Source organism: Podarcis bocagei (genome assembly GCF_964188305.1).
Source record: "Podarcis bocagei genome assembly, chromosome: 16".
NCBI lineage: Eukaryota > Metazoa > Chordata > Lepidosauria > Squamata > Lacertidae > Podarcis > Podarcis bocagei.
The window spans coordinates 33,903,606-33,931,189 of record NC_138142.1 but is presented as its reverse complement, the minus strand read 5'-3'; the positions used below and the strand labels follow the sequence as shown (position 1 = coordinate 33,931,189).

The 27,584-nt window shown below is 49.2% G+C and overlaps 1 protein-coding gene across 5 annotated transcripts in view; it reads left to right on the top strand.

Moving 5' to 3' along the window:
• The first annotated feature begins 2,007 nt into the window (after positions 1-2,007).
• Positions 2,008-27,584, top strand: part of RUSC1 (RUN and SH3 domain containing 1) — a 35,384-nt gene continuing 9,807 nt past the window's right edge. For 2 of the 5 annotated variants that reach the window (XM_081173478.1, XM_081173476.1), the window contains exons 1-6: positions 2,008-2,118; positions 10,949-12,659; positions 17,317-17,841; positions 21,834-21,932; positions 24,754-24,830; positions 27,201-27,375. In XM_081173478.1, coding sequence (XP_081029604.1) covers positions 11,039-12,659; positions 17,317-17,841; positions 21,834-21,932; positions 24,754-24,830; positions 27,201-27,375 — 2,497 coding nt within the window. In that variant the 5' untranslated portion in view covers positions 2,008-2,118; positions 10,949-11,038. Of the gene's footprint in view, positions 2,119-10,926; positions 12,660-17,316; positions 17,842-21,833; positions 21,933-24,753; positions 24,831-27,200; positions 27,376-27,584 lie in introns of all 5 variants that reach the window. The other 3 variants (XM_081173477.1, XM_081173479.1, XM_081173480.1) reach the window with 3 other exon arrangements.

Here is a 27,584-nt window from a genome sequence, read left to right as displayed (position 1 = left end):
GCTCTTGTTTATATTCATTTTAGCTACTTTTGTATACTCCTTTGTTGTATGTTTACACTTTTACTTGCATAGTTTTTTGGCCCAAAGCCCCCAACCCACCCTGTGAAATTGTGTTCTAGGCTGTCTACATGAAATACTCATTCAGTCTATCAATAAAATTCAGAGTTGGAAAGAAACTAATATAAAAGAAGTCCAACTTGTAAATTAAAAATCCTTTTTCTGCAAGGAGCTTAAGATGGCATATACAGTGGTACCTCGGGTTAAGTACTTAATTAGTTCTGGAGGTCCGTTCTTAAGCTGAAACTGTTCTTAACCTGAAGCACCACTTTAGCTAATGGAGCCTCCTGCTGCCGCCGGAGCACGATTTCTGTTCTTATCCTGAAGCACTATTTCTGGATTAGCGGAGTCTGTAACCTGAAGTGTATGTAACTTGAAGCGTATGTAACCCGAGGTACCACTGTATGGTTTTCCTCCTCACTTAATCCTCCTATGAGGTACGTTAGCCTGAGAAGCAGTAAATGGCCCAAAGTCACCTACTTAACTTCACGGCCTAGTGGGAATTTGAACCCTAGGCTCTCAGGTCTTATTAAATTTATATACCACCCTTCATCTTCAAATCTCAGGGCAGTTCACAACATAAAAACACAAAATGAGAACGCAAAATACATAATAACACAAAAAACCAATAACCCCAATCCCACAAACACATTTAAAAGGCTATAGTATAGAACATTAATCAGCCAAAGGTCCGATTATAGAGAAAAGTGCCCACCTGGTGCCTAAAGATATGTAATGAAAGTGTCCGGTGAGCCTCCCTGGGTAGGGCAATTCCACAAACGGAGCCCCTGCAAAAAAGGCCCATTTTTGTATGGCCACTATGGACCTCTCAAAGAAGGGCTTCAAATGATGATCACAGGGTCCAGGTCAGTTTATATGGGGAAAGGCGGTCCTTGAGGTATTGTGGTCCTGATCCATTTAAGACTTTATAGGTCAAAACAAGCACTTTGAATTGGGCCTGGAAACTAATTGGCAGCCAGCGCAGTCGGGCCAGGATCCGTGCAAGATGCTCACATTGCCTTGCCCAGGTGAGCAACCAAGTTTCTGAACCGTCTTCAGAGGCAGCCCTAGGTATAACAAGCTGCAGTTGTTGAACCTAGAGGTTACCACCACATAGACATCAGTCATTGGGCTATCCCTGTCCAGATAAGGGCACAGCTGGGATGCCTGAGCCTCAAGGACAGCGCAGGACCCAGAAGTACCCCCAAGGAGCCCAGACAGAGGGGGGGGCATATGGGCCACTTAGCCCGGGCCTCCGATTCCAAAGGGGGCCTCGGTCAGCATACATTCCCTATGTATTTTTAAAAAGCACTACAGTGGTACCTCAGGTTACATATGCTTCAGGTTACATACGCTTCAGGTTACAGATTCTGCTAACCCAGAAATAGTGCTTCAGGTTAAGAACTTTGCTTCAGGATGAGAACAGAAATTGTGCTCCGGCAGCACGACAGCAGCAGGAGGCCCCATTAGCTAAAGTGGTGCTTCAGGTTAAGAACAGTTTCAGGTTAAGTACGGACCTCGGGAACGAATTAAGTACTTAACCCGATGTACCACTGTATTATATATCTATATTTTCCATTTTGTCATTATATGCAGATATGGTTCAAGCCTTAAAATTATTTGTCAGCATAACTTTTGTGAAAATTATTTATATACTTACTTATTTATAAGACTTCAGTTGTCCCCAGGGTAAAAATAAAAAAGGGGGGCACATTATCTACCTGGCCCGGCCCTCTGCCTGCCTCTGCAAGGCCCTGCCCCCAAGATCCATACTTTGCGAGACGCCTGCACTGGGCAGATGACCTGGGCATGGTGGGTTGGACTGGATGACCTCGGGAGACTCCTCCCAAGGATTGCAACCCCGTCACCCTCCAGCCCAAGCCCATTGGCACGACAAGAGTTAAGGCGGAGAGGCGAGGCGAGGCATTGATGGACGCTGGCTCCTCCTACCCGGACTGGGGTGAGCTCAGCCAGGGAGGCTGCCCGAAGCCGCAGCGTTATAGCACTGGGGGCTGGACCAAGTCTTGCAGCAGAGTCTAAGGAGAAACAGAGAGGCGGCAGGTGAGTGCATTTAGCGCTGCAGATGCAGCTGTGATGGGCACCGTTTGGGTGGGGGCGGTCAGCAGAAATGTGTTGACGGATGTCTCTAGGAGGGAGGGAGGAGGTTTTGGGGCGAATCCCATGACCAGGGAGAGCTGTCTATTATATCCTTCCAGCCCCCTCCCTCTCCAGAAACCTGCAATGCCCAATACTAGGATGCGATCGCACTTGGGGGTGCAAACCTCTGCCCCACCCGTCCACCTTACCCGGGCTGTTTTGCAGACCTGTGCCCACCTGAACTGCAGGGGACCCACCCTTCTGAATTTCCACTAAATCCAGGAAATGCCTTGAATCCAGTCAACAGGGAGGGTGTCCCTTTTTTTTGAAAAAATAAATAAATTCCCTGCCCAAAAGCTTTCCTTGCAACTATCACTAAATGCTTTCCTGCAAGACACTCTCCGATCGATGTGCAGTACAATGGAAACAAACCCGAAACAACTGCATATATTGAAATAGGTGGTGTACTGATGCTCAAAAGGTACTCTTGATTTTACCCCTTGTTCCTGGGAGGTGGCGGGGTGGGTGGGGGTGGGTGGTGGAAATCCCACCCCCACCCCAACAAGGGGTGACTACTGAGCCCGGCGTCTGCGCTGTACCCCTCCATCATTCTTCCCCTCCCATTTTCTTCCTGACTTGTTTACCACCACAGTAGGCATGGAGGTGACCCCCCCCCATAAAATGCACTCACACTTTGGCTCCCTCCCTTTGCATTGCTAACAGGATGGTTGGCATAGAGGGGTGCCCCTTTCTCTCACCCACCCACCCAAAGAGCCCCACGCAGCCTCTGCAGTGATTTGGCTTTCTCCCTGCAGGAAGGGTTGGGCTGGTGGCAGCTGTGATGGCTGGAGGATGGGATGGGCAGCGTCTAGGTTTGCACAGAGACGCACAGATCCTCACGTCTCTCTTTCTCTCTAGCCACGGGATACTCCATCTCTCTCCTGCCTGTGGGGTGCTCTTTGCTTCCCTAAAGAATCATGCCGCTGGAGAGCCTCTGCCAATCCGTGCAGACAATACTGGGTGGATGGTGCAAAGCTCTGACTGGGTACAGGGGTTCTGCATGCCTTCCTAGGGCTGTCTGCCGCTCGCCAGAGGAAGGGCACTCTGCACTGTCTCAGAGGCCACACGCTCTGTCTTGTCCTGGTCTAAACCTGGATTGAAAACAGATGCCAGGAGCCAATTTTTGGGTGCAAATTCCATCTTAGCACTGCCGTTCTGAATCCTTCTATCCTTCCCAATTGTGGCCCAGTCCCCTGGGGAGAGGCGTACGTGAGACCTGGCCTCATTTTTACTCTTACAACATCCCTGCATGGTAGGTTAGGGCTAAGGGACCATGAATATGCTGCCCAAGGCCATCCCACGAGTGGTAAATCCAGGGTGGGGTAGGGAGCGTGGAAAGCTCCTTTCTTCTGAGTATCTAACTCAATACTGCCTACACTGGCTGGCATCAGCTCTGCCCACGCCTCCCACACAAGTGTACGTCAAGCCTCTGGGTTGATTCAGGACAGGCTGGTGGCCATTTTTAACGTTTTTGTTTTCTTTATTTAAAAAAACCTCGCCTGCTTTTGCGGTTTTTATTTATTTACTTGTTTTGTGACCCATCATGAGCCCCTCAGGAACGAGTGAACTGGGGGCAGATCCATATCATATATTTAAATCACCATGATTTCCCCTCCAAATTTCTAGAAATTATCATTGCCACCCATAGAACTACAATTTCCAATATCCTTACATACCCTGCAGCATTTCTCCGGTGAAAATAGGGAAATTCTATTCCAAAATTTTATTGTTTATACCTCACCCATCTTACTGGGTTGCCCCAGCCACTCTGGGCGGCTTCCAACATATATAAAAACAGAATTAAACATTAAAACGTGAGAAACTTCTCTTCACAGGGATGCCTTCAGGTGTCTTCTAAAGGTTGTATAGTTAGTTATCTCCTTGGCTCAGGGGTCACATAACTCCATACCCCACAACATTTCTCCGATGAAAATAGGGACACCCTAAGAGAAAGTGGAGGGACGCGCGTGGCGCTGTGGGTTAAACCACGGAGCCTAGGACTTGCCAATCAGAAGGTCGGCGGTTTGAATCCCCATGACGGGGTGAGCTCCCGTTGCTTGGTCCCTGCTCCTGCCAACCTAGCAGTTCAAAAGCATGCAGTGCAAGTAGATAAATAGGTACTGCTCTGGCGGGAAAGTAAACGGCGTTTCCGTGCGCTGCTCTGGTTCGCCAGCAGCGGCTTAGTCATGCTGGCCACATGACCCGGAAGCTGTACGCCGGCTCCCTCGGCCAATAAAGCGAGATGAGCACCGCAACCCCAGAGTCGGCCACAACTGGACCTAATGGTCAGGGGTCCCTTTACCTTTAAGAGAAAGTGGGACATTCTGGGATCAAATCAGAAACCGGGACTATCCTTGGAAAACAGGGTCACTTGATGGGTCTGTCCTTAACAAACTACAGTTCCCAGAGTTCTTTGTGGGGAGCCATGTGCTTTAAAATGTATGTTGGAAATAAATAAAGTGTTTCCCCGGTATCCCCTTCCCAATCCCTGCCTATCTTAGATAAGAAAGGAGCATCCTATGGTCCTCTAGTTGTTGCTGGTAGCTTACAGATCCCATCACCCCTCACCATTAGCCATGTCGGCTGGGGGCTGATGGCAGCTGGGTGGCAAACGGCATCTAAAGGATCATCCAAACCCATGGCCTTCTGGATGCTACCTGTGAAATAACTAGGCAAGATATTCCCATCATGCCCTGCTTCAGAATTGCAAGGCATTTGCTGACCCCTGTTTAGATAAAAGTATGGACCCAGAATTTGCCAAGCTTGTGATGAGTGTTGTCTTGAAAATGGTATAAAAACTGTCTGGAGGTTTCTGTCCTTACCCAAATCTCAAATTATGTGTAATTTTCTCCATTATTGCTATATTCCGGAGTGAGTGATACTAAGCATCTAGTGTAAGATTTGGGGCTATTTTCCACTGAGTCACAATTACTATTCAAGCTGCCGAGATTATATATAAAGACCACTTGTATACACATGTTTTCCCCCCAAGTTGAGACTGGACAACCACCTATCAGGGATAGGGTTAAAGGAGATTGTCTTTAGGCTTCCTTGAAAATCTATGATTTAGCCACCCCAATGTGATTCACTGTAATATTGTCCCCCGTTCTTTCTCCCTCGTCCTCTCTCACAGAAACACACACATTTCTCTGGTATGGTTCAGTTACACCCAGCATAAACTTAGGCAAACTCTATGAGAAAACCACATTAGTATAGTTTATCGCATTCAGATCCCACCCTTTTCTCCAAGGACATACAGGTTTTTAATCCCCACAAGAACCGTATAGGGTAGAGCAGTGACTGGCCTAAGGTCGCATCCAGTTAGGTTCATGGTCGAGCTCTAACAACTAGGCCACACAGTCCAGATAAGTGAGATTTACTTAAGTCGGTTGCTGTCCTGGTGTCAGTGATGTCACCTAACCCTGAACCTTGTCACTAGAACCCAATGGGTTCATCCAATGAAACTGAATGTTGAAAGACTCAGAGGAGACAAAAGGATGTGATTCTTCATGCTGTACATAAACTGTGGAACTCCCTGCCACCAGATGTTTTGATGGCCTTTAAAAGGGGATTAGACAAATTCATGGAGGATAATGAGGATACCGGACATGGCAGCTGTATGTTATTTCCAGTCTCAGAAGCACCATGCTTATAAAAACCAATTACTAGGAATCACGTGAGGAAAGTTGCTATTGGACTCAGGTCTCCCTTCCAGGGTTCCCAGAGGCATCTGTGAAAACAGGAAGCTGGACCAGATGGGCACTTTGTTCTGATCCAACAGGGCTCTCCTCTTGTTGGGGAGAGAGTCAAAATCCTGATTTTGGGGGCAGCTGGTCCCTTGAGCTGAGTCTGGACTAATTTGCAATGATTCTCCAGGGTTTCAAACTTCCTGGAGACACCAAAGATTGAACCTGGCACCTTCTGCATGTAAAGCAGATGCTCTATCACTGTGGTACATCTCTTCCCTTGGCCCCGGGTTCAAACCCCAGCAGCTCCAGGCTGGGTAGCTGAAAGACCCCCTTCTGAAACCCTGGAGGGCCTCTGCCAATCAGAGTAGACAATGCTGAGCTCTATGGACCAATGGTTTGGCTCGGTATAAGGCAGCTTCCTATATCCCACTAAGAAGGGGTTGTATTGGATAGCAGCCACTTAAGGAAAAAAGGGCTTCTATTCAATATGTCCCTTTCATAGTGAGGCTGGACTTAAGTGAGGTTGGATGCTGTAGTCCAGGGGTCAGCAAACTTTTTCAGCAGGGGGCTGGTCCACTGTCCCTCAGACCTTGTGGGGGGCCAGACTATATTTTGAAGGGGGGAGGAAATGAACGGATTCCTATGCCCCACAAATAACCCAGAGATGCATTTTAAATAAAAGGACACGTAAAAACACACTGATTCCTCGACTGTCCACAGGCCGGATTAAGAAGGCGATTGGGCCGGATCCGGCCCCCGGGCCTTAGTTTGCCTACCCATGCCCTAGTCTCCTCACCTAACACCCCGCCCTTGGCTGAGTGCCAATATTTTCCTAAAATTGGGGAACCGAATGCTGTCTCCCCCATTCCCAGAAATAGGTCAGAACTGACTGGCATTTGACCCCAGCACCTGTTTTTGTTTTAACCTCCTTGGTAAAGAGTGCCTCTGAACTTACACAGAGTGCCTTCAGGCCCCTGCAGACCTCATGCAGCACTGGAATGAGAGAGAAAGAGGTTTTGGACAAGCAGAAACAATTACACCTCTCTTTTTGAAACTGGCAATGACTCGGAGGTGAGAAATCTCCCTGCGCCAGCCTTGAGCTATCTTCCTTCTTTGTCCCCTCGCCTCTTGAGCAAGAGAACTGATGCCATTGGCAAGCCAAACCTCTCCAGGACTGCATCCAGTTTGGATGTGAAAATACTGTATACATGTTTTGCTCTTCTTACCGCTTCTGCAGAGACAGTCCTGCATTGTCCTTGAGCGTCTGGTGTTCTGTTTTTGAAAAAATATTCTCCCTTTTCCTTTCTGCAGGAGGGTATTATGATATAAAAGGCAGGGATGGTGGCAGGTGGGGAAGGGGAATAGAGAGGAGGGGGCAGACCCTGCCATGTGACAGCCCCCGTTGTCATGAGAACTTAATTTCTCTTTCTGAATTATTGATGGTTAACGTACGATGAGAAAGAGAGAGCGGATGCAAATCCTTCATCCTTTCTACCGTCTGCCTTGCAGCAAGGGACCTGGACTCAGTCTGTGGTCGTTTGCCCCCCATCCCAATGCAGTTTCCTGGAGTGCTGGCTTTGAAAGCACATAGACTTTATTTCATTTTTTAAAAAAATCATATTGACATCTCTTAGCCACAACAGGGAAACAGAATATTCATATTTAGAGAGCAGAGTGGGCTGTTTCCATCACGCTCTGCTAGGGAGCCTTTTAGAGGCATCTGATTGGCCACAAATGGAGACACGGTGCTGGGGCAGACAGCTCATTGGTCCAGCCCCACAGAACATTAACAGGGCTTGCTCCATCAAGCATTGTTAAGTGTCAGCCAGGTCTCCCAGGTGGAAAAGGACATAGCTCTCTTTTGCATGCATAACGTCTCAGGTTCAGTCCCCAGGTAGCGCTCCTGGGAGAAAGACCCCTCGAGAGCTGCTGCCAGTCAGTGTAGACATTATTGAGCATAATGAGGCCGCTTCCTACACTTCGCTCTGAATACCAGTTGCAAGGGAAGGCTGTTGTCTTCACGCCCAGTTTGTGGGCTTCTCAGGGGCAGTTTTTGGAAACTGAAAGATAGCCTCGATCAGATCCAGGAGAGCAGTCCGGCTTCTTCCCAGTGCCTTCATGCTCATTGGCCAGAAATTTGGAAGTTGGGGGAAAGTTTTAATCCTTGTGGACCAAAAAATCACAGAATGGTAGAGTTGTAAGGGACCCCAACGCGGGTGGCGTTGTGGGTTAAACCACAGAGCCTAGGACTTGCCGATCAGAAGGTTGGCGGTTCGAATCCCCGCAACGGGGTGAGCTCCCGTTGCTCGGTCCCTGCTCCTGCCAACCTAGCAGTTCAAAAGCACGTCAAAGCGCAAGTAGATAAATAGGTATCGCTCTGGCGGGAAGGTAGATGGCGTTTCCGTGCGCTGCGCTGGTTTGCCAGAGGCGGCTTAGTCATGCTGGCCAATAAAGCGAGATGAGCGCCGCAACCCCAGAGTCGGTCATGACTGGACCTAATGGTCAGGGGTCCCTTTACCTTTACGGGACCCCAAGGGTCATCTAGTCCAACCCCCCTGCAATGTGGGAATATGCAGCTGCCCCATACAGGGATTGAACCTGCAACCTTGGCGTTAGCAGCACCACACTCTAACCAACTGAGCTATCCAGGCTGAATTTTTGTTTTGAAATTTGAACTGCATCTACGCACATAGAACAGCATATGCACATTTTATGCACATGCGGTTTCCTCTTTCCGTCCCTTTCTGTGGGGAAGTGAGGCGGGTTTCCCCCCCTCTTTGGGCAGTTGTGTGTAAGTGCCCCTCCTCAGTCCCAGGGAAGCACTGAGAATGCTCTGTTAACAAATACTTGCCTCTCGAAAAACTACATTTCCCAGAATTCTCTGGGAGAGAGAGGAAGGAGCTCTTGAAAACCATTTGTGCTCTGCAGGGAGATGCTGTTCTGGTTCCTGTGCATTTATATTCTAACAGAACCGTCTCTGTTTCATTACAACAAAACAGAAATGGGGGAAGCTGAGGCCGTCCAGATGTTGTTGGACTCTAACCAATGGTCAGGAATGATGGGAGCTGTGACTCCCACAACATCTGGAGGGCCACAGCTTCCCCATCGCTGCAACAAAAGGATACAAGAAGAGCTCTTCTGGATCAGGCCACATGCTCATCCAGTTCAGTATCCTGTTCTCACTGTGGGCAACCACATGCTTGCAGGAAGCTCACAAACCCTGCCTTTGTTTCCCCCTATCATCTGGACGTTCCATTTATCTGCCACGCCTAATACCCATTGATAGACCCATCTTCTCACACAGCCTAGATAGCTCAGTTGATTAAGAGCATGCTGCTGATAATTCCAAGGTTGCAGGTTTGATCCCCGTATGGGACAGCTTTTTATTCCTGCACTGCAGGCGGCTGGACTTAGATGATCCTCAGGGTCCCTTCCAATTCTATGAAATGTAAAGGCGTATCACATTTCTGGCTGTTCTGTCACCTTAGCTTGTTTTTAAAACCCTATTTATTTTAAAAACCTTATTAAAAACACACACACACACCTTTTAGCGCCATCACATCTTGTGGCAGAGGGTTCCATAAGCTGACTGTGGCAATGTGTCGCTCGATACTCCTGACGGTCTCTTCAGCCCTGTATGAGTTTGTCACCATCTGCACTACACATTTAAACCAGCACCATACCACTTTAAACAGCCATGGCTCCCCCCAACTAGCCATGGAATTTCCTCCCCACCAGCCACCTTCATGTTGTAGTTTCCATTGTATGCTGAAGATCCACCTCATTACCCTTCAATAAAAGCATCATAATAGCCTGCTAGAACAGGCCAAAGGCCCATCTGGTCCGTCAACAGTGGTCAGCCAGATGCAGGTGAGAAACCAGACAGGTGAGAGATATACATATTAGAACCCACCTAACTTGCCCTGCCACAGGGTGGCGCTGTGGGTTAAACCACAGAGCCTAGGACTTGCCGATCAGAAGGTTGGCGGTTCGAATCCCCGCGATGGGATGAGCTCCCGTTGCTCAGTCCCTGCTCCTGCCCACCTAGCAGTTTGAAAGCACGTCAAAGTGCAAGTAGATAAATAGGTACTGCTCCGGCGGGTAAACGGTGTTTCTATGCGCTTCTCTGGTTCGCCAGCAGCAGCTTAGTCATGCTGGCCACATGACCCGGAAGCTGTACGCCGGCTCCCTCGGCCAATAAAGCGAGATGAGCGCCGCAACCCCAGAGTCGGCCTCAACTGGACCTAATGGTCAGGGGTCCCTTTACCTTTACCTTTAACTTGCCCTGGAGCCTTATGGTGAAGGGTAAGCAATAAATTGAAATAATAATAATTAGATAGACAATTCTATATGGCCCCATCTGCACTGTACATTTAAAACAGTACAGTACCCCTTTAAACAATCATGGCTTCCCTCAAAGAATTTTGGAAAGTGTAGTTTGTTAAGGGTGCAGAGAGTTGTTAGGAGACCTCCCCCCCCCACGTTCCCCTCACAGAGCTACAACTTACAGAGTAGTTCAACGGTCAACCTTTCTTCCCAGGGGACTTGGAACTATAGCTCTGTAAAGGTAATAAGGATCTGCTAACATTGCTCTGCACCCTTAACAAACTACAGTCTCCAGGATCCCCTGGGAGAAGTGATGACGGCTTAAAGTACAGTGGTACCTTGGTTTACGAACTTAATCCGTTCCGGAAGTCCGTTCTTAAACCAAAGCATTCTTAAACCAAGGCGTGCTTTCCCATAGCAGTGGGGGACTCAATTTACAAACGGAACACACTCAACAGGAAGCAGAACATGTTCTTATTCCAAGGTAAAGTTCAGAAACCAAAACACCTACTTCCGGGTTTGCAGCATTCTTAATCCAAGTTGTTCATAAACTAAGCTGTTCTTAAACCAAGGGACTGCTGTAGTATAATACTCAATTCAAATGCACCATGCAGATGTGGCCTAAGATAAAGCTAAACCCTGTTATGATTATGTGCTCTCCTTATTTTCCTCTTTCCCGAATTTTGCCTACACTCAGAAGCTGGCTTTGCCTTTCACAGGGAACTTCCCCGGGCACCCTGGCGGGTGACATCCAGGCAGAGCCGACGGACTCGAGCGCCACCCGTTTCCCCCTCTCGCGTTCCGGGACCATGCAGTCTCCGAAAAAGGGCCTGATCTGTAACCTGAACCACGTCCACCTGCAGCATGTCTCCTTGGGTCTCCACCTGTCACGCCATCCGGAGCTCCAAGAGGATGCCAACACGCTGGCGCCCCCGAGAGACCGGGTGGGTTGCCAGGATTGCCGCGGTCACGGCGGCAACACCCGCGAGCTGGTAGACGCCAACTCCAACAACCCGTCCCTGCCCTGCCGCTGCTGCGACAGCCACACGCTGCATTCGGATCTCAAGCGAGGTCTCCAGGGTCAGCCTCTCTCGCCCAACTGCCTGGCTCTGAAACGTGAGGAAGAAGAGGAGGATGAAGAAGAAGAGGAAGAAGAGGAGGAGGAGGCAGGTTCCCCGTCGGAGCTGGGCTCCTCATCAGTTAGCAGCTCCTCAGATATCAGCCTGGATGAGAGCCCGGTTTCTGTATACTGTAGAGAATTTCCTGCTGAGGAGCCAAGGAGTCCTGAGAACCAGCCCAACATTGTCCCCTTGGAAGATGCTCGTGGCATCCTTCCCCTGGCTGACCGCAAAGACGAAAGCTTAAACCTCAACACCCAGATCGGCGAGCCTCGCCCGTCCCGTGTCTGGGACAGCCCCGACAGCTTGTGCAGCGGTAGCTCGCTGGGGTCCACGCCTGACACGTCTTCTCCGTGTGGGGAAAGCCCGGTCAAGTCGCCCCTCGCTGATTCCTGCAGGGCTCCCCTGCCTGTACCGCCCCCGACCCGTCCCTTCAGGGCTCCACCAGCCGTGCCAACCCCCAAAATCAGCCCAGAGCTGGATTCAAACTGCAATGCTCTCCCGAGCCAGGAAGCAGAGCCCGGAAAGCTCTTAGTGGACATCAACTCAAACCAGGCTGCTCCGCCGAGGCCTCGTGTTTCTGGCGGCCCTCCGCCGGTGCCCCCCAGAACGAAGAGGGGGCTTCAGGGGTTGAGGCGAGGCGAAGCAGGGAAGCCTGTAGTGGCCCCGGCAGACCTGCCGCCCTGCCACAGCGACCAACAGGCCGTGGGCAGCCGGAAGAACATCACTTCCTTCCACGAGTTGGCACAGAAAAGGAAGAAGGCCGCAGCGTCGGTGGGGCCCCCACCTCAGACGAGGAAGGACCAGAGCGACTGGCTGATCGTCTTCTCCCCTGACACCGAGCTGCCACCGTCGAACGAGCTGACATGTGGCGTGGCCCCTTGCCAGGAGACGCCCGGGCCCCCGACTCCACCCTCAGAGCCGCCAGCCAACCCCGCCGGCCAAAGAGGAGTGACCACGTTCAAGGAATTGCGCTGCCGGAAGCAGAAGGCCCAGGCGCCCGTGAAGATGGGCACCCAAACCCCATGGCAAGTGGATCCCGGGAAGGGGGTCCCCGACGGGAGCTCTCCGCCGGAAATTGTCGTGGAGCCACCACCAAGCGGGCCCTTCAGGCCCCCGAAGGAAATCCCGCCCCGGAGAAGGAAATCCCGCCCTGGGCTGCAGCCCATTGTGGAGGGAGGCTTTGAAGAAGGAGAGGACGGAAGGATGGAGGTGAAGGCGTCTGATCGAAGCTCCGAGGGCCCATCCAGTGGGAGGAGGGACCCCTGGATGCCGGGAAAGGAGGAGAGAGGAGAGAGGAGTTTTGTGGAGGGTAAGGCTCGGATGATCTCCCCGGATGTGGAGGCTCAGATTTTGGAGAACGGGTGGTGGACCTGGTGCCTGAAAACAGAGCCACATCTGTACCTTACATTTAAAGCACTTTTGCACCACTTTACACAATCACTGCGTCCCCCAAAGCAATATTGGAGAACGCAGCTTGTTTGGGGTGCTGAGAGTGGTTGGAGGCCCCCCTACCATTTCCCTCCCAGAGCTCCCTGCTTGATAAATCACCCTGGGAACTGTAGCTCTGTGAGCGGAACAAGGGCCTCCGAAAGACTCTCAGCACCTCAGACAAACTACAGTTCCCAGGGTATTCTTTGCGGGAAGCCATGACTGTTTAAAGTGAATCATAGGACTTCAGAGTTGTAAAGGATCCGGAGGATTGTATAGTCCAACTCCCCGCAATGTTGGAATCTCAACTTGCAGCCCCCCCCCCATCTAGTTTGAAATCACACCAGACCCAGCTTCGCTTTGGAAATATCCTAGCAGTTTTATTATTATTTTACTTATTAAATTTGTATACCACCCTATACCCTTAGCTTTCAGGGCTGTTCACACAGCGGTTATTGCAAGTATTGTGTAGATGTGGCCCAGGGAGGCAGCTAATGGGGGCCAGGAAGGCGCTGGTTAAAGCACATTAGTGGTTCCACAAAAGTTTGAAAGAGAGCTCAGTCAGGAAATGGAAGTTGACGTGCCTTTTAACCGCTTCCTTCCCCAAAACATCAACCAACAAGCCTTAACCTACCAAATACCATATGACTCCCTGTGTGTGTGATATGGGGGTTGTAAAAGATGTGGTTGACTAAGAGGGGGAATATATCTTCGGGGTGGGGGGTGCTTGTTCTCCTCAAACTTCATATCTGCATGTGTTTCACTTTGGGAATTGTAGCTCTGGCAGGGGACTCGAGGTCTCCTAACAACTCTCAGCACCCTTAACAGACTACAATTCCCAGGATTCTTTGGGGGAAGCCATGACTGTTAACGTGGTGTATTAGTACTTTAAATGTATGGTGTGGGTTCAAATCCTCCACTCTTCCTGTGAGGCACAGCGGGTGACCTTGGGCCAATCACTCTTTCTCTCTCTCTGTGTGTGTGTGTGTCTCACTCTCTCTCTGCCTAAATTACCTCACAGGATTCTTGTGGGGGTAAAATGGTGTGTTTCCCCACAACCAAAATAAAAAAATTCCTTCCAGTAGCACCTTAAAGACCAACTAAGTTAGTTCTTGGTATAAGCTTTCTTGTGCATGCACACTTCTTCAGATACACTGAAACAGAAGTTGCCAGATCCTTCTATATAGTGAGAAGGATATATAGTGAGAAGGAAAGCTCATACCAAGAACTAACTTAGTTGGTCTTTAAGGTGCTACTGGAAGGAATTTTTTTATTTTGACTATGGCAGACCAACACGGCTACCTATCTGTAACTCCTCACAACCACTTATGTATATTCTCCTAAATGGAAAGCTAGGATTAAGAATGGAAGCAGAGTGTGGAGTCTCCATCGAAACACAGTTCTCACGGCATTAACACTCCATTAGATCTTCCCACTCCATTAAATTCCCAGGGAGATCTCCAAGCCACAACTATGGGCCCAACAGAGAGCAAGATAAGCACCTTCCAGTATCAGCCAACCCCACTCCCAGCCTACTTTGGCCTATTGTTCCCCATCTGGGGAATTGGGGAAAAGGCCATCCATTTGTCTCCATGGCAACAGGGCAACCTCTTTGGACATGTAAATAGCAGCACTTAACAGGCCATTAGAAAGTATTCTTCAGATAACGATCTTACAAAGAAACTTGCCAGACCAGATCAGCAGGTGTCTTCTTATAAATTATAATCTCACAGTACGGACCCTCGGGTATTATCTAGACTGAACCCCACCCCCCAATCCTATAACAATGTGTTATTTATTTTCCCTGGAGTGTTTAAGGTAGTTTCAAAGGAGGAATGTGGTCTGTGACTGTGGCGCTCACATATTGCGTTCAAAAGAGTGCGCCACCTATGCGCTCAAGTAGTCGAGGTATACAAATGAACAAGTGTATACTCTGTGTGCATTCAATTCACCCAAAGCACAGTTAAAGCAGAAGGACTTCATCCCCAAAGAATCTTGCAGTTTCCTAGCACCCTTAACAAACAACAGCTCCCAGGTTTCCTTCAAACTGCACAGCGCAGATGCAGTCCTTTTTTTGCACAAACATTAGCACATTTCCAGGGACATCTTGTGCTTTTGTTCAGGGTGGCATCTGACAGACACGTGTGCTCCACTTCTATCTCTGCTCTGCTAGTGTGAGTTTTTAGTTGGTTTCTTGTTTTGCTTTAAGAGAATGAAGAAATCAGTGCCACCCCTGCACCTCTCGCTCTCTCGCCAGCCTCTAAGGCACACCTTGAATCTGGTTACCTGGCCTAAAATTAATAAATAACCAAAAGGAGTTGCTCTGATTGGTTAACGTGGTTGTCAGTCGGAGCTAGGGGAACTTCTCCCTCCCCCTGCTGCCTGCCTCCCTCAACAACACACACTCATGCACTTCTGTTAGCAGGAGGAAGCAGGAAGCAGATAACCACTTTGCATTTGTCTTCCTGGGCTGACAACCTTTGCAGTACTTTCCCTTTCTTTCTCTTTCCCCGGAAGCAAACTGGAGCCTTGCCCCTTCCACTCCACCCACCCCTAAAACGGGGCAAGGTGTGGGGGCAACTGTGGAGCTATAATCGGCTGCCTTTTCCTGGTTTGGAGAGAATCATTTGTTTTTGTTTTTAAGGTAATGTAACTTCAACGGCCCACGTCATCGTGGCAGCGGTGCACTTAGGAAATTTTTAGACTCTGGACTTCAGAGTCTTCTGTGGATTGAGGTCTGTGTGCTCTCTTCAGATAGTACAGTGATACCTCGGGTTAAGTACTTAATTCGTTCCGGAGGTCCGTAGTTAACCTGAAACTGTTCTTAACCTGAAGCACCACTTTAGCTAATGGGGCCTCCTGCTGCCGGAGCACGATTTCTGTTCTCATCCTGAAGCAAAGTTCTTAATCTGAGGTACTAATTCTGGGTTAGCGGAGTCTGTAACCTGAAGCGTATGTAACCTGAAGCGTATGTAACCTGAGGTACCACTGTAATGTGGATTACTTTGTGAGACTTCAAGCCAAACTTGCTACATTTCTGTTCTGGATATGGGGCTTTGGAACATAGAAAGCTGCCTTCTGCTGAGTTAGACCACAGGTCCATCTCACTCAGTGCTGTCTACACTGATTGGCAGCAGCAGCAGCAGCAGCTCTCCAGGCTTTCCAACCCTACCTGAGATGCTGGAAATTGAGCCAGAGACCTTCGATTGAGCTATGGCCCTCCCCAGAGTTTGAGACAGTGTCTACTGCCAGTCCTACCTGGAGAACATGGAGAGCTACCTTATAGATCAGACCACTGCTCCATCTACCTCAGTAATGTCTACACTGACTGGCAGCAGCACACACCAGGTCTTCAGGCAGGGGGTATTTTCCCAATCCTACCTGAAGATGCTGGGAGTTGAAAACATGGGACCTTCTCGTAAACCACTGAGAGGCTTTACTACAAGCAAGTAGTCTATACATTTTGTTAAATAAATTAAGATTAGAAAGCATTAGCAGTCTCATACCTGGAATCGCCCGGGAAGTGTAACAAACAAATAATCAGCACAGTTTTGACATCTGTGGTTAAAATCAGTGCAGTTTTGGAAGATTCAGTTCTGCCATCTTAATTCAAAAGAACTTTTCCTACACCAGACAGGGCAAGCTTGTGACCCTCAAGACATTTTCCGTCTCTCTACTCTCCTCAGCCCCAGCCAACAAGGCCAGTGGTCAGTCAGGGAAAATGGGAGCTGGAAGTCAAGCAACAAACAGAAGGCTTCTCAGGCCATATTCACACCATGCATTTAAAGCACTATAAAGAGTCATGGCTTCCCCCAAATAATTCTGGGAGGTGCCACTTGTTAAGGGTGATGAGAGTTATTAGGGTGACCCCTCATTCCCCTCCCAGAGCTACAGTTCCCAGAGTCCCCCATGAAAAGGGCTTGGCTGTTAAAACCGCTTTGGGAATCGTAGGTCAGGGGCCTCCTGACAACTCCCAGCGCCCTTGATGAACTTTTATCTCCCAGAATCCTTTGGGGGGGGACGCCATGAATGCTTAACATGGTATCTCATGTATGGAGTGAGTGGGGAAGAGCCCCCCAACTCTGGATTAAGGTCCTGCGTTTCCCAGCTGAAGACACACAGCTTCTCCAAACGAGGTTGGGTGTTTCTGGCGTCGGGATTGTTTTGTGTTGCGTGTCTCATGACCATTATGTTTGTTCGTTGTCTGCTGTGTGACTTCTGGAAATAACTTTGTTTTGTTTTCTTTTGTTTCATATTCTCTCCTCTTCCTCTCCTTCCTTGCTCTTCACCCCCACCCAAAACCTCTTTCTGGCTCCCCCTCCCACACCCCCGTCCTGCTTCCCATGTCAATCAATCAATCAATCAATCAATCACGCTGGTCTGGCTCGTTGTCTGGCTTCCATGCATTTCTCACTGGTTTGTCGACCTCACGTGCTCCCCCCCCCCAAAATCCATCCATCCCTCGCTCTGCACTGGCTTCGCTCCTTGGTCCTGCTGCCACGACCTCCTGGCCCCCTTGCCCTCGCTCTGGCCTGCAGCTGACGCCCTCCTTGCCCGCTCCTCCAGACCTCAAAATTTGCCCTACCCACCTCTCCTGGTCCATTTCTCTGTGGTGGACGGCCCGGCACCCCTGCACCCCTCACTCTGCACTGGCTTAGAGAGTGTGGGGCTGAGCTCCCCTGCCCCTCCTGCCCCGGCCTTCTGCCCCAGGCTCAAGACCTTGTCCTGCGAGGAGGTCTGCCTCCTGGCTGGGCGGCAGGGGCAGGTCTTGGGCACCCTCTCGCCCGAGGAGCTGCTCCCCATCCGCCTCTCCCCCATCGGGGCCTACTCCCCCCCTGCCAGGAGCGTCCTGCCTTTCCTGGAGAGCCCCGACTTGGCTGTGCTGTTCTCACCCCTCTTCCCCCGCAGCCGCACCTTCCCCGCCTTAGCTTTCCCACCCCGCCAGGTGCCCGAGCGGCCGTTTGGAGCCCGCCGCGCCCCCCTTGACAGCCAGGCTGGAGCAGGGCTCGGGAGAGTGCCCTGGGGCAGTATGGAAGCCAGAGAGCCGGGAGCTCCCAAGCAACGTAAGCCGCCTCTCCCCTCATTCTCCCTCCTTCTCCTTCCCACCTTCCCTGCCTCCGTCACCTGTTCCCCAAACTGTGCGCCTCCTTGAGGGATTTGGTTGAAGGCTGTGAGGCCAAAGCAGCTGTCCGCACAGAGACAGAGGCTGCCCGTTGCAACTCTGTGCGAGTTGCCGTTCTGGCCTCATCCAATCAGCTTCTTGTGGGTACGGCTATTCCTGCCCTTTGGCATCAGGTGTGTGCAACTGGGAGGGGAACTCGAGGTCCTCTAGACCAGTGGTTCTCAAGCCTTTTTGTGCCACCGGCCCCTTGGTTCTGTAAACTCAGCTCCAGTGGTCCCCCCCCCCATCTCTAAAAAGCATTACGCAGAACTGCGATTTGCACGGCCCTCTAAGGGGGATAATAACACAGTGAAATACAAAACTGTAACAACCAATTGCACATTCATTCAGAATCCAATGAAAACTATTTGCAGGCAGCGACTGTTTTAGGGGATATGTGTGCCATTGCGCACATGCGCATTGCGCTGAACCCAGAAGTGCCCTGAAAACATCGCAAAAAGGGGTGGAACAGGATGGGGGGACAGAACAGAGCGGGGGGGGGGCCCTGGTGACCTGCATGGGGGGGTCCAGAACATAGCAAATTGGTCTCTGTCTTTAGATTAATTAAAGCAACTAAATAGATGAACTTCATCCAGTGATACCAGCTTTTCGAAATCTGATCGTCATTTACATTGCCCTCTTGCCTCTTAGCACCCACCCCACAAGTAATCACACTGCCCCCCAGGAGGTGGTACCAGCCACATTGGGAACCAATGCTCTCTAGACTCTCTTATTATTGATCACTGCAACCCGCTCTGGGAGGTGTTTTTGGGCTGAAGAGCTGGGTAAAAAATGCTTTTGACAAATAACTTGGTTGGACTCCAGCTCCCATCAGCCCCAGCCAGTGTAAACAATGGCCAGGGATGATGGGAGTTGTAGTCCAGCAACAACTGGAGGTTTCCCCCACCTGTGCTAGAAAAAGAATTAACCACCCTGAGAGGAGGCTAATAGTCGCGTGTTTCTGATCATCTCCAGTCCAGACTGGTTGCCTAAGTCAGGATATATACCTTGCCGGGAAAATACAGGGGGAGAGCTCCTTCAAGGAGGGTGCAATTCAAAGAGCTATAGAGGGACCACTAAAGTTCATCCTCCTGCTGATGGGAAACCATACCTGCATGCCTCCTGCCCACAGCTTCATTGGCGCATATACAGCGTGTCTGTGTACATATACATATACATACATATATACATATACTATATACTGTATTTTTTGCTCTATAAGACTCACTTTTTCCCTCCAAAAAAGTAAGGGGAAATGTGTGTGCGTCTTGTAGAGCGAATGCAGGCTGCGCAGCTATCCCAGAAGCCAGAACAGCAAGAGGGATTGCTGCTTTCACTGCGCAGCGATCCCTCTTGCTGTTCTGGCTTCTGAGATTCAGAATATTTTTTTTATTGTTTTCCTCCTCCAAAAACTAGGTGCGTCTTGTGGTCTGGTGCGTCTTATAGAGCGAAAAATATGGTGTGTGTGTGTATATATGTATATATTGTTGGGGAAACTAAATGTATATAGTGTGTGTGTGTGTGTGTGTGTGTGTGTGTGTGTGTGTGTATATATATATGCAGGTTTTGGTGTCTTCGGGTGTCTTCCCGTGTAAGAGTTGGGGTGTCTAGGCGACGTTTCGACGAGGTCTCACTCGTCATCTTCAGGCTGGTGCTTTCGGCTTCTTGTTACTGGAACAGAGCAGGATCTCAGTGTTTGAGTTCCTATAAATACTGTTGAGGGGGTGTGGTGTATAGCATCCAACGTTCTGGGCAGAGAGGAAGTTCCCAGGTTAGTGTGCCTTTTCTTCTTTTGTTCATTAATTACTTGAGGGATATCTTGAGTGATTTCTTGAGTGATATTCTGAGTACCACTTAGGAGGGTCATTAGGTGTGGATTAGTTGCTAAAGCTTTCGTGTCTTGACCTCTTGAGCTTGTGAAGAGTTTTTCTGAGAAGATGGCTGTACTGCAAATAGTTGTGCTCTGGCTTGGCTTCGTGTATAGGGACGCCATCTCCAATCAACGCCATCAACGCACACAGAACGCCATCTCCAATCAACCACACCAGACCCAAACCCAGACCCTCTCCACAGATAAATTACAGACACCATCCAGTAGCCAAACCATAGTGGCACCTCCGGATGCTGCACCCCCCTGCAATCCCTACACAGATCTGGCTGGCACAGGGCACAAAACCACAGCTCGCCCCTATACACGAAGCCAAGCCAGAGCACAACTATTTGCAGTACAGCCATCTTCTCAGAAAAACTCTTCACAAGCTCAAGAGGTCAAGACACGAAAGCTTTAGCAACTAATCCACACCTAATGACCCTCCTAAGTGGTACTCAGAATATCACTCAAGAAATCACTCAAGATATCCCTCAAGTAATTAATGAACAAAAGAAGAAAAGGCACACTAACCTGGGAACTTCCTCTCTGCCCAGAACGTTGGATGCTATACACCACACCCCCTCAACAGTATTTATAGGAACTCAAACACTGAGATCCTGCTCTGTTCCAGTAACAAGAAGCCGAAAGCACCAGCCTGAAGATGACGAGTGAGACCTCGTCGAAACGTCGCCTAGACACCCCAACTCTTACACGGGAAGACACCCGAAGACACCAAAACCTGCATTCCTGTACCCGTGAAAATCTACGAAAGCAAATATATATATATATATATATATTGTTGGGGAAAGTAAATGAAACCATTCACATTCTGCTTTGTGTGTTGATGTTTTCTTCATCTTTGAAAGTACAGTGTGTTCTATATCGTAGCACTGCAGCTTGCCACATTCTGAATGTTGATTTTTCCCTCTCTCTTTTTGATGTGGATAACTTGAATGGACTCAAACTGAGAACTGAACTAGTTTGTTTTGTAAAAGGATGAACCTGAACAGGCATGTAGTTCCTTTTTGTGTGTGTGGACATCTTCAACTAGAACAAGTTCATTTAATAATAATCATAAAACCTTTCTAAGCTCTGGTTTTAAGTGGCATTCCACAAGGGGCTGGTGGCGAAATGATCTAGGTATCTTGCTTTTGGGGGGAGCAGGGAGATGGGAGATGTGTGGGAAAGGAAGAGTGACGGGGAGGGGACGCACATCTGCCTGAGTAAGGTGGATCCCTCCTTGTTGTCATGCCAAAGCACGATCTCTCAAAACATCTGTAGAAGCAACCCTCTTGCTCCCCAACATCTGAGTGCCAGGTCTGGTCTGCAAGCACCAACCTGGGTTTGATGAGTGCTCTGAGGCTGTTCCATCACTGAAAGGTTCCCTTGGTCCATATATTCATAGAATCATAGAGTTGGAAGGGACCACAAGGGATATGCACTCCCATCCCCTGCAATGCAGGAATCTTTTGCCCAGCGTGGGGCTTCAACTCATGTCCTTGAGATGGAGAGTCTCATGTTGCACCAGTTGAACAGTCCCAGGTGTATATCATCTCTGACCATCCTGGCTGGGGCTGATGGGAGCTGGATCCCAGCAATACCTGGAGGGGCACAGGATTTTCATTTCAGCTGAGATCCAGGACCTGCACTTCTCCCTTTCCTAAAGGGAAGTTTTTAATGTTTGATGTCTTGTCATGTGTTTAATATTCTGTTGGGAGCCGCCCAGAATGGCTGGGGAAACCTTGCCAGATGGGCAGGGTACAAATAAATTATTATTATTATAATTATTATTAGGGTTTAGGTGATCTAATTCAAGCCACGACTGTCTGAATCTGCCCAATACTTCATACTCTCTCTCTCTGTGTGTGTTTTAAAAAAAGATTTCTTTTTCTTCGTTTCACTTTGTGAGGGCTTGGCTAATAACTGGAATAAATAAATGAAAATCCTGGCATCCACAGAGAAACTAGATACCTTCTTGTCCTCCATATGTTGACTTCCCTTCTTTCTGTCCCATCTTCTTCCAGTCAGACATTCCCAGTCCTTTGGTGGGGTCCCAAATACTAGCCATCTGTGGGGGGCCGATGCTGACCGAGTCTATGCCCAACTTCGAGAACAAAAGAAAGGTACAATCTTAAAACACATTATATCTCTCTATCATCTATCTGTCTAACTATCTACAGTATCTATCTATCTGCCTATCAACTATCTATCTATCTATCTATCTATCTATCTATCTATCATCTATCTATCTATCTATCATCTATCTATCTATCATCTATCACTATTGATCATCAATAATTGTTGATCACGATTGGTTAATAATTCTTATTTTTCATTGTTGACAATACTGAGCTTACTGCTTGCGACGTGCTAGGAAATGTCTAGCCTCATGGTGTTAACAAATTAGACAAAAGTGTTCAACTTTAGAGGTTGGGGTGATGGACATGTTAGGAGAGGAAGGAGGGAAACTCGGGCGAGGGGGGAGAGATGCAAAAAGCCACCCAAACACCTTCAATATCTGGGAACTCTTCCCAACTCCTATTCAGGCCTTCTTCGTTCCCATGGCAACCCATGTCTCTCCTGGCACCTTTAATTCTTGAAAACCTGAAGGGAGGCCAAAGAGATGAGGATTTCCATGGAAACGTGTTGTATTCACAGGAAACCCCAGGAAGATTTGAAAAGAGAGAGAGACAGGGAGGGTCTGCCACCTTCTTTTCCATCGGCACCCCCATGGGCATCCAGCGGAGAGGGGGGCAAACGTATGAAACATAAGTTTCCAGATCCCCAGCTTTCATTTAAAAGAGAAAGAAAGTGAGGCCCCATTCACTCTATACATTCAAAGCACAGCAATACCACTTTAAATAGTCATGGCTTCCCCCAAAGAATTCTGGGAGATACTGTTTGTTAAAGGCGTTGAGAGGGGTTAGGAGACACCCTCCTTCTCCTCACAGAGCAACAAGTTGTTTAACAACCAGTTCCTTTCCCTAGGAAGCTCTGGGAATTGTCGCTCTAGGAGGGGAAAGGGGGCCTCCTCACAACTTTCAGCACCCATAAAAAACTACAGTTCCCAGGATTCCTTGGGGGAAGCCGCGGCTGCTTAGAGTGGTATAATAGCGCTTTGAATGTTTTTGTTGCTGGCATCTGTCTGTCTGTCTCGAGAGACAAAGGAGTGTGCCTCTGGGGGTGGCGTCAAACCGCTGGAGAATCGCAGTGCCTGCTGTGGCTGCAGAGTCTGGTAAATCATAACTGCTGCCTCCCATGTTGTTTTTGCCCCGTTAGTGGCACCAAAGTGGCCTTTCTGGGGTGCAAGGCAGGCAGTGTGTATGGAGGACCTGGGGCCCCTTTTCAGCCTCGCTGATGTAATCCAAAGGAAAGCAGAGCAATACGTTTGGCACCAGCTTGGCTGCAGGAGTTGCTGGAGGCGTACAAGGCGCCATCCAACCTCCTTAAGGACTCCCACTCCTGATTTGTAACCACAGAGCCTAGGACTTGCTGATCAGAAGGTCGGCGGTTTGAATCCCTGCAACGGGGTGAGCTCCCGTTGCTTGGTCCCTGCTCCTGCCAACCTAGCAGTTCAAAAGCGTGTCAAAGTGCAAGTAGATAAATAGGTTTGCCGATCAGAAGGTCGGTGATTCGAATCCCTGCGACGGGGTGAGCTCCCGTTGCTCGGTCCCTGCTCCTGCCAACCTAGCAGTTCGAAAGCACCTCAAAGTGCAAGTAGATCAATAGGTACCGCTCCGGCGGGAAGGTAAACGGCGTTTCCGTGCGCTGCTCTGGTTCACCAGAAGCGGCTTAGTCATGCTGGCCACATGACCTGGAAGCTGTACGCCGGCTCCCTCGGCCAGTAAAGCAAGATGAGCGCCGCAACCCCAGAGTCAGCCATGACTGGACCTAATAGTCAGGGGTCCCTTTACCTTTACCTTGAATGTATAGCTCAGATGATGATGATTAATTAAATGCAGTGCTTTTTTCTGGGGGAACGCAGGGGTACGCATACCCCTAAACATTTTGTGAATCTAGGTTTGGCCTCATTAAGGGCCAGTATTTCAATATGAGTAGGAAAATGAGAGTACCCCTAAACATTTTTTTTAAGAAAAAAGCACTGATTAAATGTGTATATCAGCCTTCATCCAAAGACCACAGGGCAGCTCACAACACAAAAATACAAAACGAGAACACAAAATACATAATAAAAGCAAACCGACCATTTAATCAGCCAAAGGTTTGGCTATAGAGGAACATTTTTGCCTGGCACCTAAAGATATATAATGATGGTGTCAGGCAAGCCTCCCGGATGGTGCTAGTATTTCAGCAGGAAGCTATGACATGTGTACTGTATACTGTAGTGGTACTTCGGTTTTTGAAAGCAATCTGTTCCGGAAGACCGTTCAAGTTCCGAAAGGCTCGAAAACTGAAAACTCCGTACAGAAGCCTCAATACGGAAAACTCAATATGGAAGCTGTGTTTTCAGTTTGACTTCTGAGGTGCGTTTGAAAACAGAAGCATTTTCTTCTGGGTTTACGGCGTTCAAAAACCAAAATGTTCGTCAACGGAGACGTTTGAAAACTGAGGTATCACTGTAATTGGAAAAGAAGCGGGCGGTCTGCCCTGATATTGTTTGCAGGTGCAAGCAGCATGATCGCTCGCAACTGCCCCGATACCACCATAAGCCTAAATCATAACCAGAAAGGACTTAATAATAATAATAATAATAAAATTTTATTTATATCCCGCCCTCCCCAGCCGAAGCTGGGCTCAGAGCGGCTAACAACAATAAAAGTAACAGTTTATATAAAATCACAATCAATTAATTGACATGCATTCTAAAATCAATTCATTCTAAAAACAATTCAAAATCAAAACTTCTGGACGGCAGCCCCCGAAGCGCAAGCAAACAATGCCCCCCCCCCGGTAATCCTCTCTCTTCTCTCGGCTTTCCTCCAGCTTTGCTCGTGGCAGTCAGTGCCTCCGTGGACAAGATTGTCGCTCATTTCAGCACAGCCCGGAACCTCGTTCAGAAGGTTTGTTTTGACGTTACATTTTATGCAGCCAACAGCTGGTGCTCCATTGTGGGTGGTGGGGCGGAAGGCAGGGAGCCCAGGCGGCACAGAGCCAATGATGGGCAATCCCCAGTCCTTGTTGGTTCCCCCCATCTTTCTCCCCACCCCCAGCTGATTTCTGTAAGGGCAACACTGAGACTGAAGAGGAGGAAGCTGAGAGCAGGGGCGACCCCTTGGTCTGGCTGTAAGAAAAGAGGGCAGGAAGGTGGGGGCTGGCTGAACGCAGACCGAGCGTTGGTCGGCCGCTGCCCCATTTGCCCTAACAAGCCAGCTTCCACTAATTTTATATCCCCCCCCCTTTCCTCCAATAAGCTAAAGGCAGCATAGATAGGGCTCTTGCTCCTCTGCCACTACCCTTGCAGCTGGTTGCGGGTTCAGATTCTGCGGGGGAAGAGAGACACACCCTGCATTTATTACCCCCCCCCTTTCCTCCGAGGAGTTCAAAGTGGCATAGTGGTTCTTTCCCCCCCCCTTCAATTCACCCCCACAACAACCCTTTGAGGTAGGCTAAGAGGCAGCGACTGCTCCAAGGTGAGATGGCAGCAGAGTGGGGATTTGAACCCCGGTGTCAGGAGCGAGCCAGCAATAAATCATGCCTTGCAAGTTGGAGTTAAATGTGTACAGTGGTACCTCGGGTTAAGTACTTAATTCGTTCTGGAGGTCCGTACTTAACCTGAAACTGTTCTTACCCTGAAGCACCACTTTAGCTAATGGGGCCTCCTGCTGCCACCGCGCCGCCGGAGCATGATTTCTGTTCTTATCCTGAAGCAAAGTTCTTAACCTGAAGCACGATTTCTGGGTTAGTGGAGTCTGTAACCTGAAGCGTATGTAACCTGAAGCTTATGTAACCCAGGGTACCACTGTATTAGCAAAAACACAATCTACATAGGGGTGTCAGGCCTAATGTGGACAGCAACATCTCCAGCAGGCCTTGCCCCCATGGAGCAGTTGCAGAGACTGAAGGTGCTTGTCTTCCTGCTGCTGTCCAAGTACCTTCCTCTCCAAGGTTTCCCCCAAGCAATCTGAGACTGTACCTGCATGATGCCAATTTCTCCTTCCCCATTTTCCTAGTGTCTTGCCTAGTTTTGGGAGACCAGGGGGGAGGGGGAGAGGAGCTTATCGCAGCAGGAGGGAGAGACACCTGTGACTATTCGCCAGCCAGATCCTCTCTGCTCCTTGGTCTCCCTCCACTCCTTCTTCAGCTTCAGCTTCTGCCTCTGATTCTGGGCTGCTCTCTGCCACAGACTCTCCCCGCTCACTAAGCCCTGTTGCCTCTTCAGTTTCCAACACCTCCCTGTTCTCCTTCTGACCACTCATCATTGTCCCACCACCACTCCCTGGGCTCCGAGCCTTCTTCCCCTGGGGGTTCCCCAGCTGGTTCCCCCCATCATTCCTCTGCACCCCAACCAGTCCATGATACCTGGTTTCTCCTGGTCCCTGGCGCTCTCACCGCTATGCCACACTGACATAGAGATACAAAAGTGCATTGGACTATGCAGAATTAGATAAGGTGACAGGAAGGATCCGAAACCTGCGGGACCAGAGATTCTTAGAGGACTGGAGTAAATATTTGAACCATTTGAAAAGCAATTGTAATAAACAGATTACGCCAGTAGGACTGCAAGAAGATTTGTAAGGAGGACTGTGCGAAATATTGCAATGAAGACTATGAAGAGAGTTATTAGTTAAGGACGATGAAAAGTAATAGAGAAATTAAGAAATGTAGACAAAGTGATAAAGATTGAAAAATCTTCAGATGTGGCCGATGGAAGTCCAAAATATTGTATAAGAAAATATGTTAAATGATTGTTGGGAATGATATGTTAAAAAACTAATAAAAATACCGTATTTTTTGCTCTGTAAGACTCACTTTTTCCCTCCTAAAAAGTAAGGGGAAATGTGTGTGCGTCTTATGGGGCGAATGCAGGCTGTGCAGCTATCCCAGAAGCCAGAACAGCAAGAGGGATCGCTGCTTTCATTGCGCAGCGATCCCTCTTGCTGTTCTGGCTTCTGAGATTCAGATTTTTTTTTCTTGTTTTCCTCCTCCAAAAATTAGGTGCGTCTTGTGGTCTGGTGCCTCTTATAGAGCGAAAAATACGGTATATATTAAAAAAGAGAGATAAAAAGTGGGTGTTTGGGGGGAGTATGAATGGCTGCCTGGCAAGGAGTGGCAAAAGGAGCAGCCCTCTGCGCTTACGAGGGTCGGGTGTGTGCAGGGAGGCTAATTAGAAAGCACTAATTACCAATTTGCAAGGGGAGGGGGGCGGCGTTGGTTGTTTTCTCTCCCCAGCCTGCCAGCAGCTGACACCCAGCCGTTTCCCTCCTGCGCAGACCCAGCTGGGAGACAGCCGTCTCAGCCCAGACATCGGCTACGTGGTTCTGACCACTCTGTGCCCTGCCCTGCGAGCCCTGGTGGGCGACGGCCTGAAGCCCTTTCAGAAAGATGTCATCACGGGCCAGAGACCCAGTTCCCCGTGGAGCGTTGTGGAAGCCTCAGCCAAGCCAGGTAGGAAGGAGGCGTCAGAGAGGCCGGAGGCGGGTTGGTTTGGTGGTCGTTTTCCTTTCCAAAAATCTTGATTCTGCACCCCAAATGGCCACATTTTGCAGAGCTTCCTGGTTAAAGCCGGTAGGATAAATCTGCTTATTTTGCATAATTGGTTGGTTGTGAGTTCTCTAACGTTGCTAATATTGTTTTGTGGCTTGTGAGTGCTATAG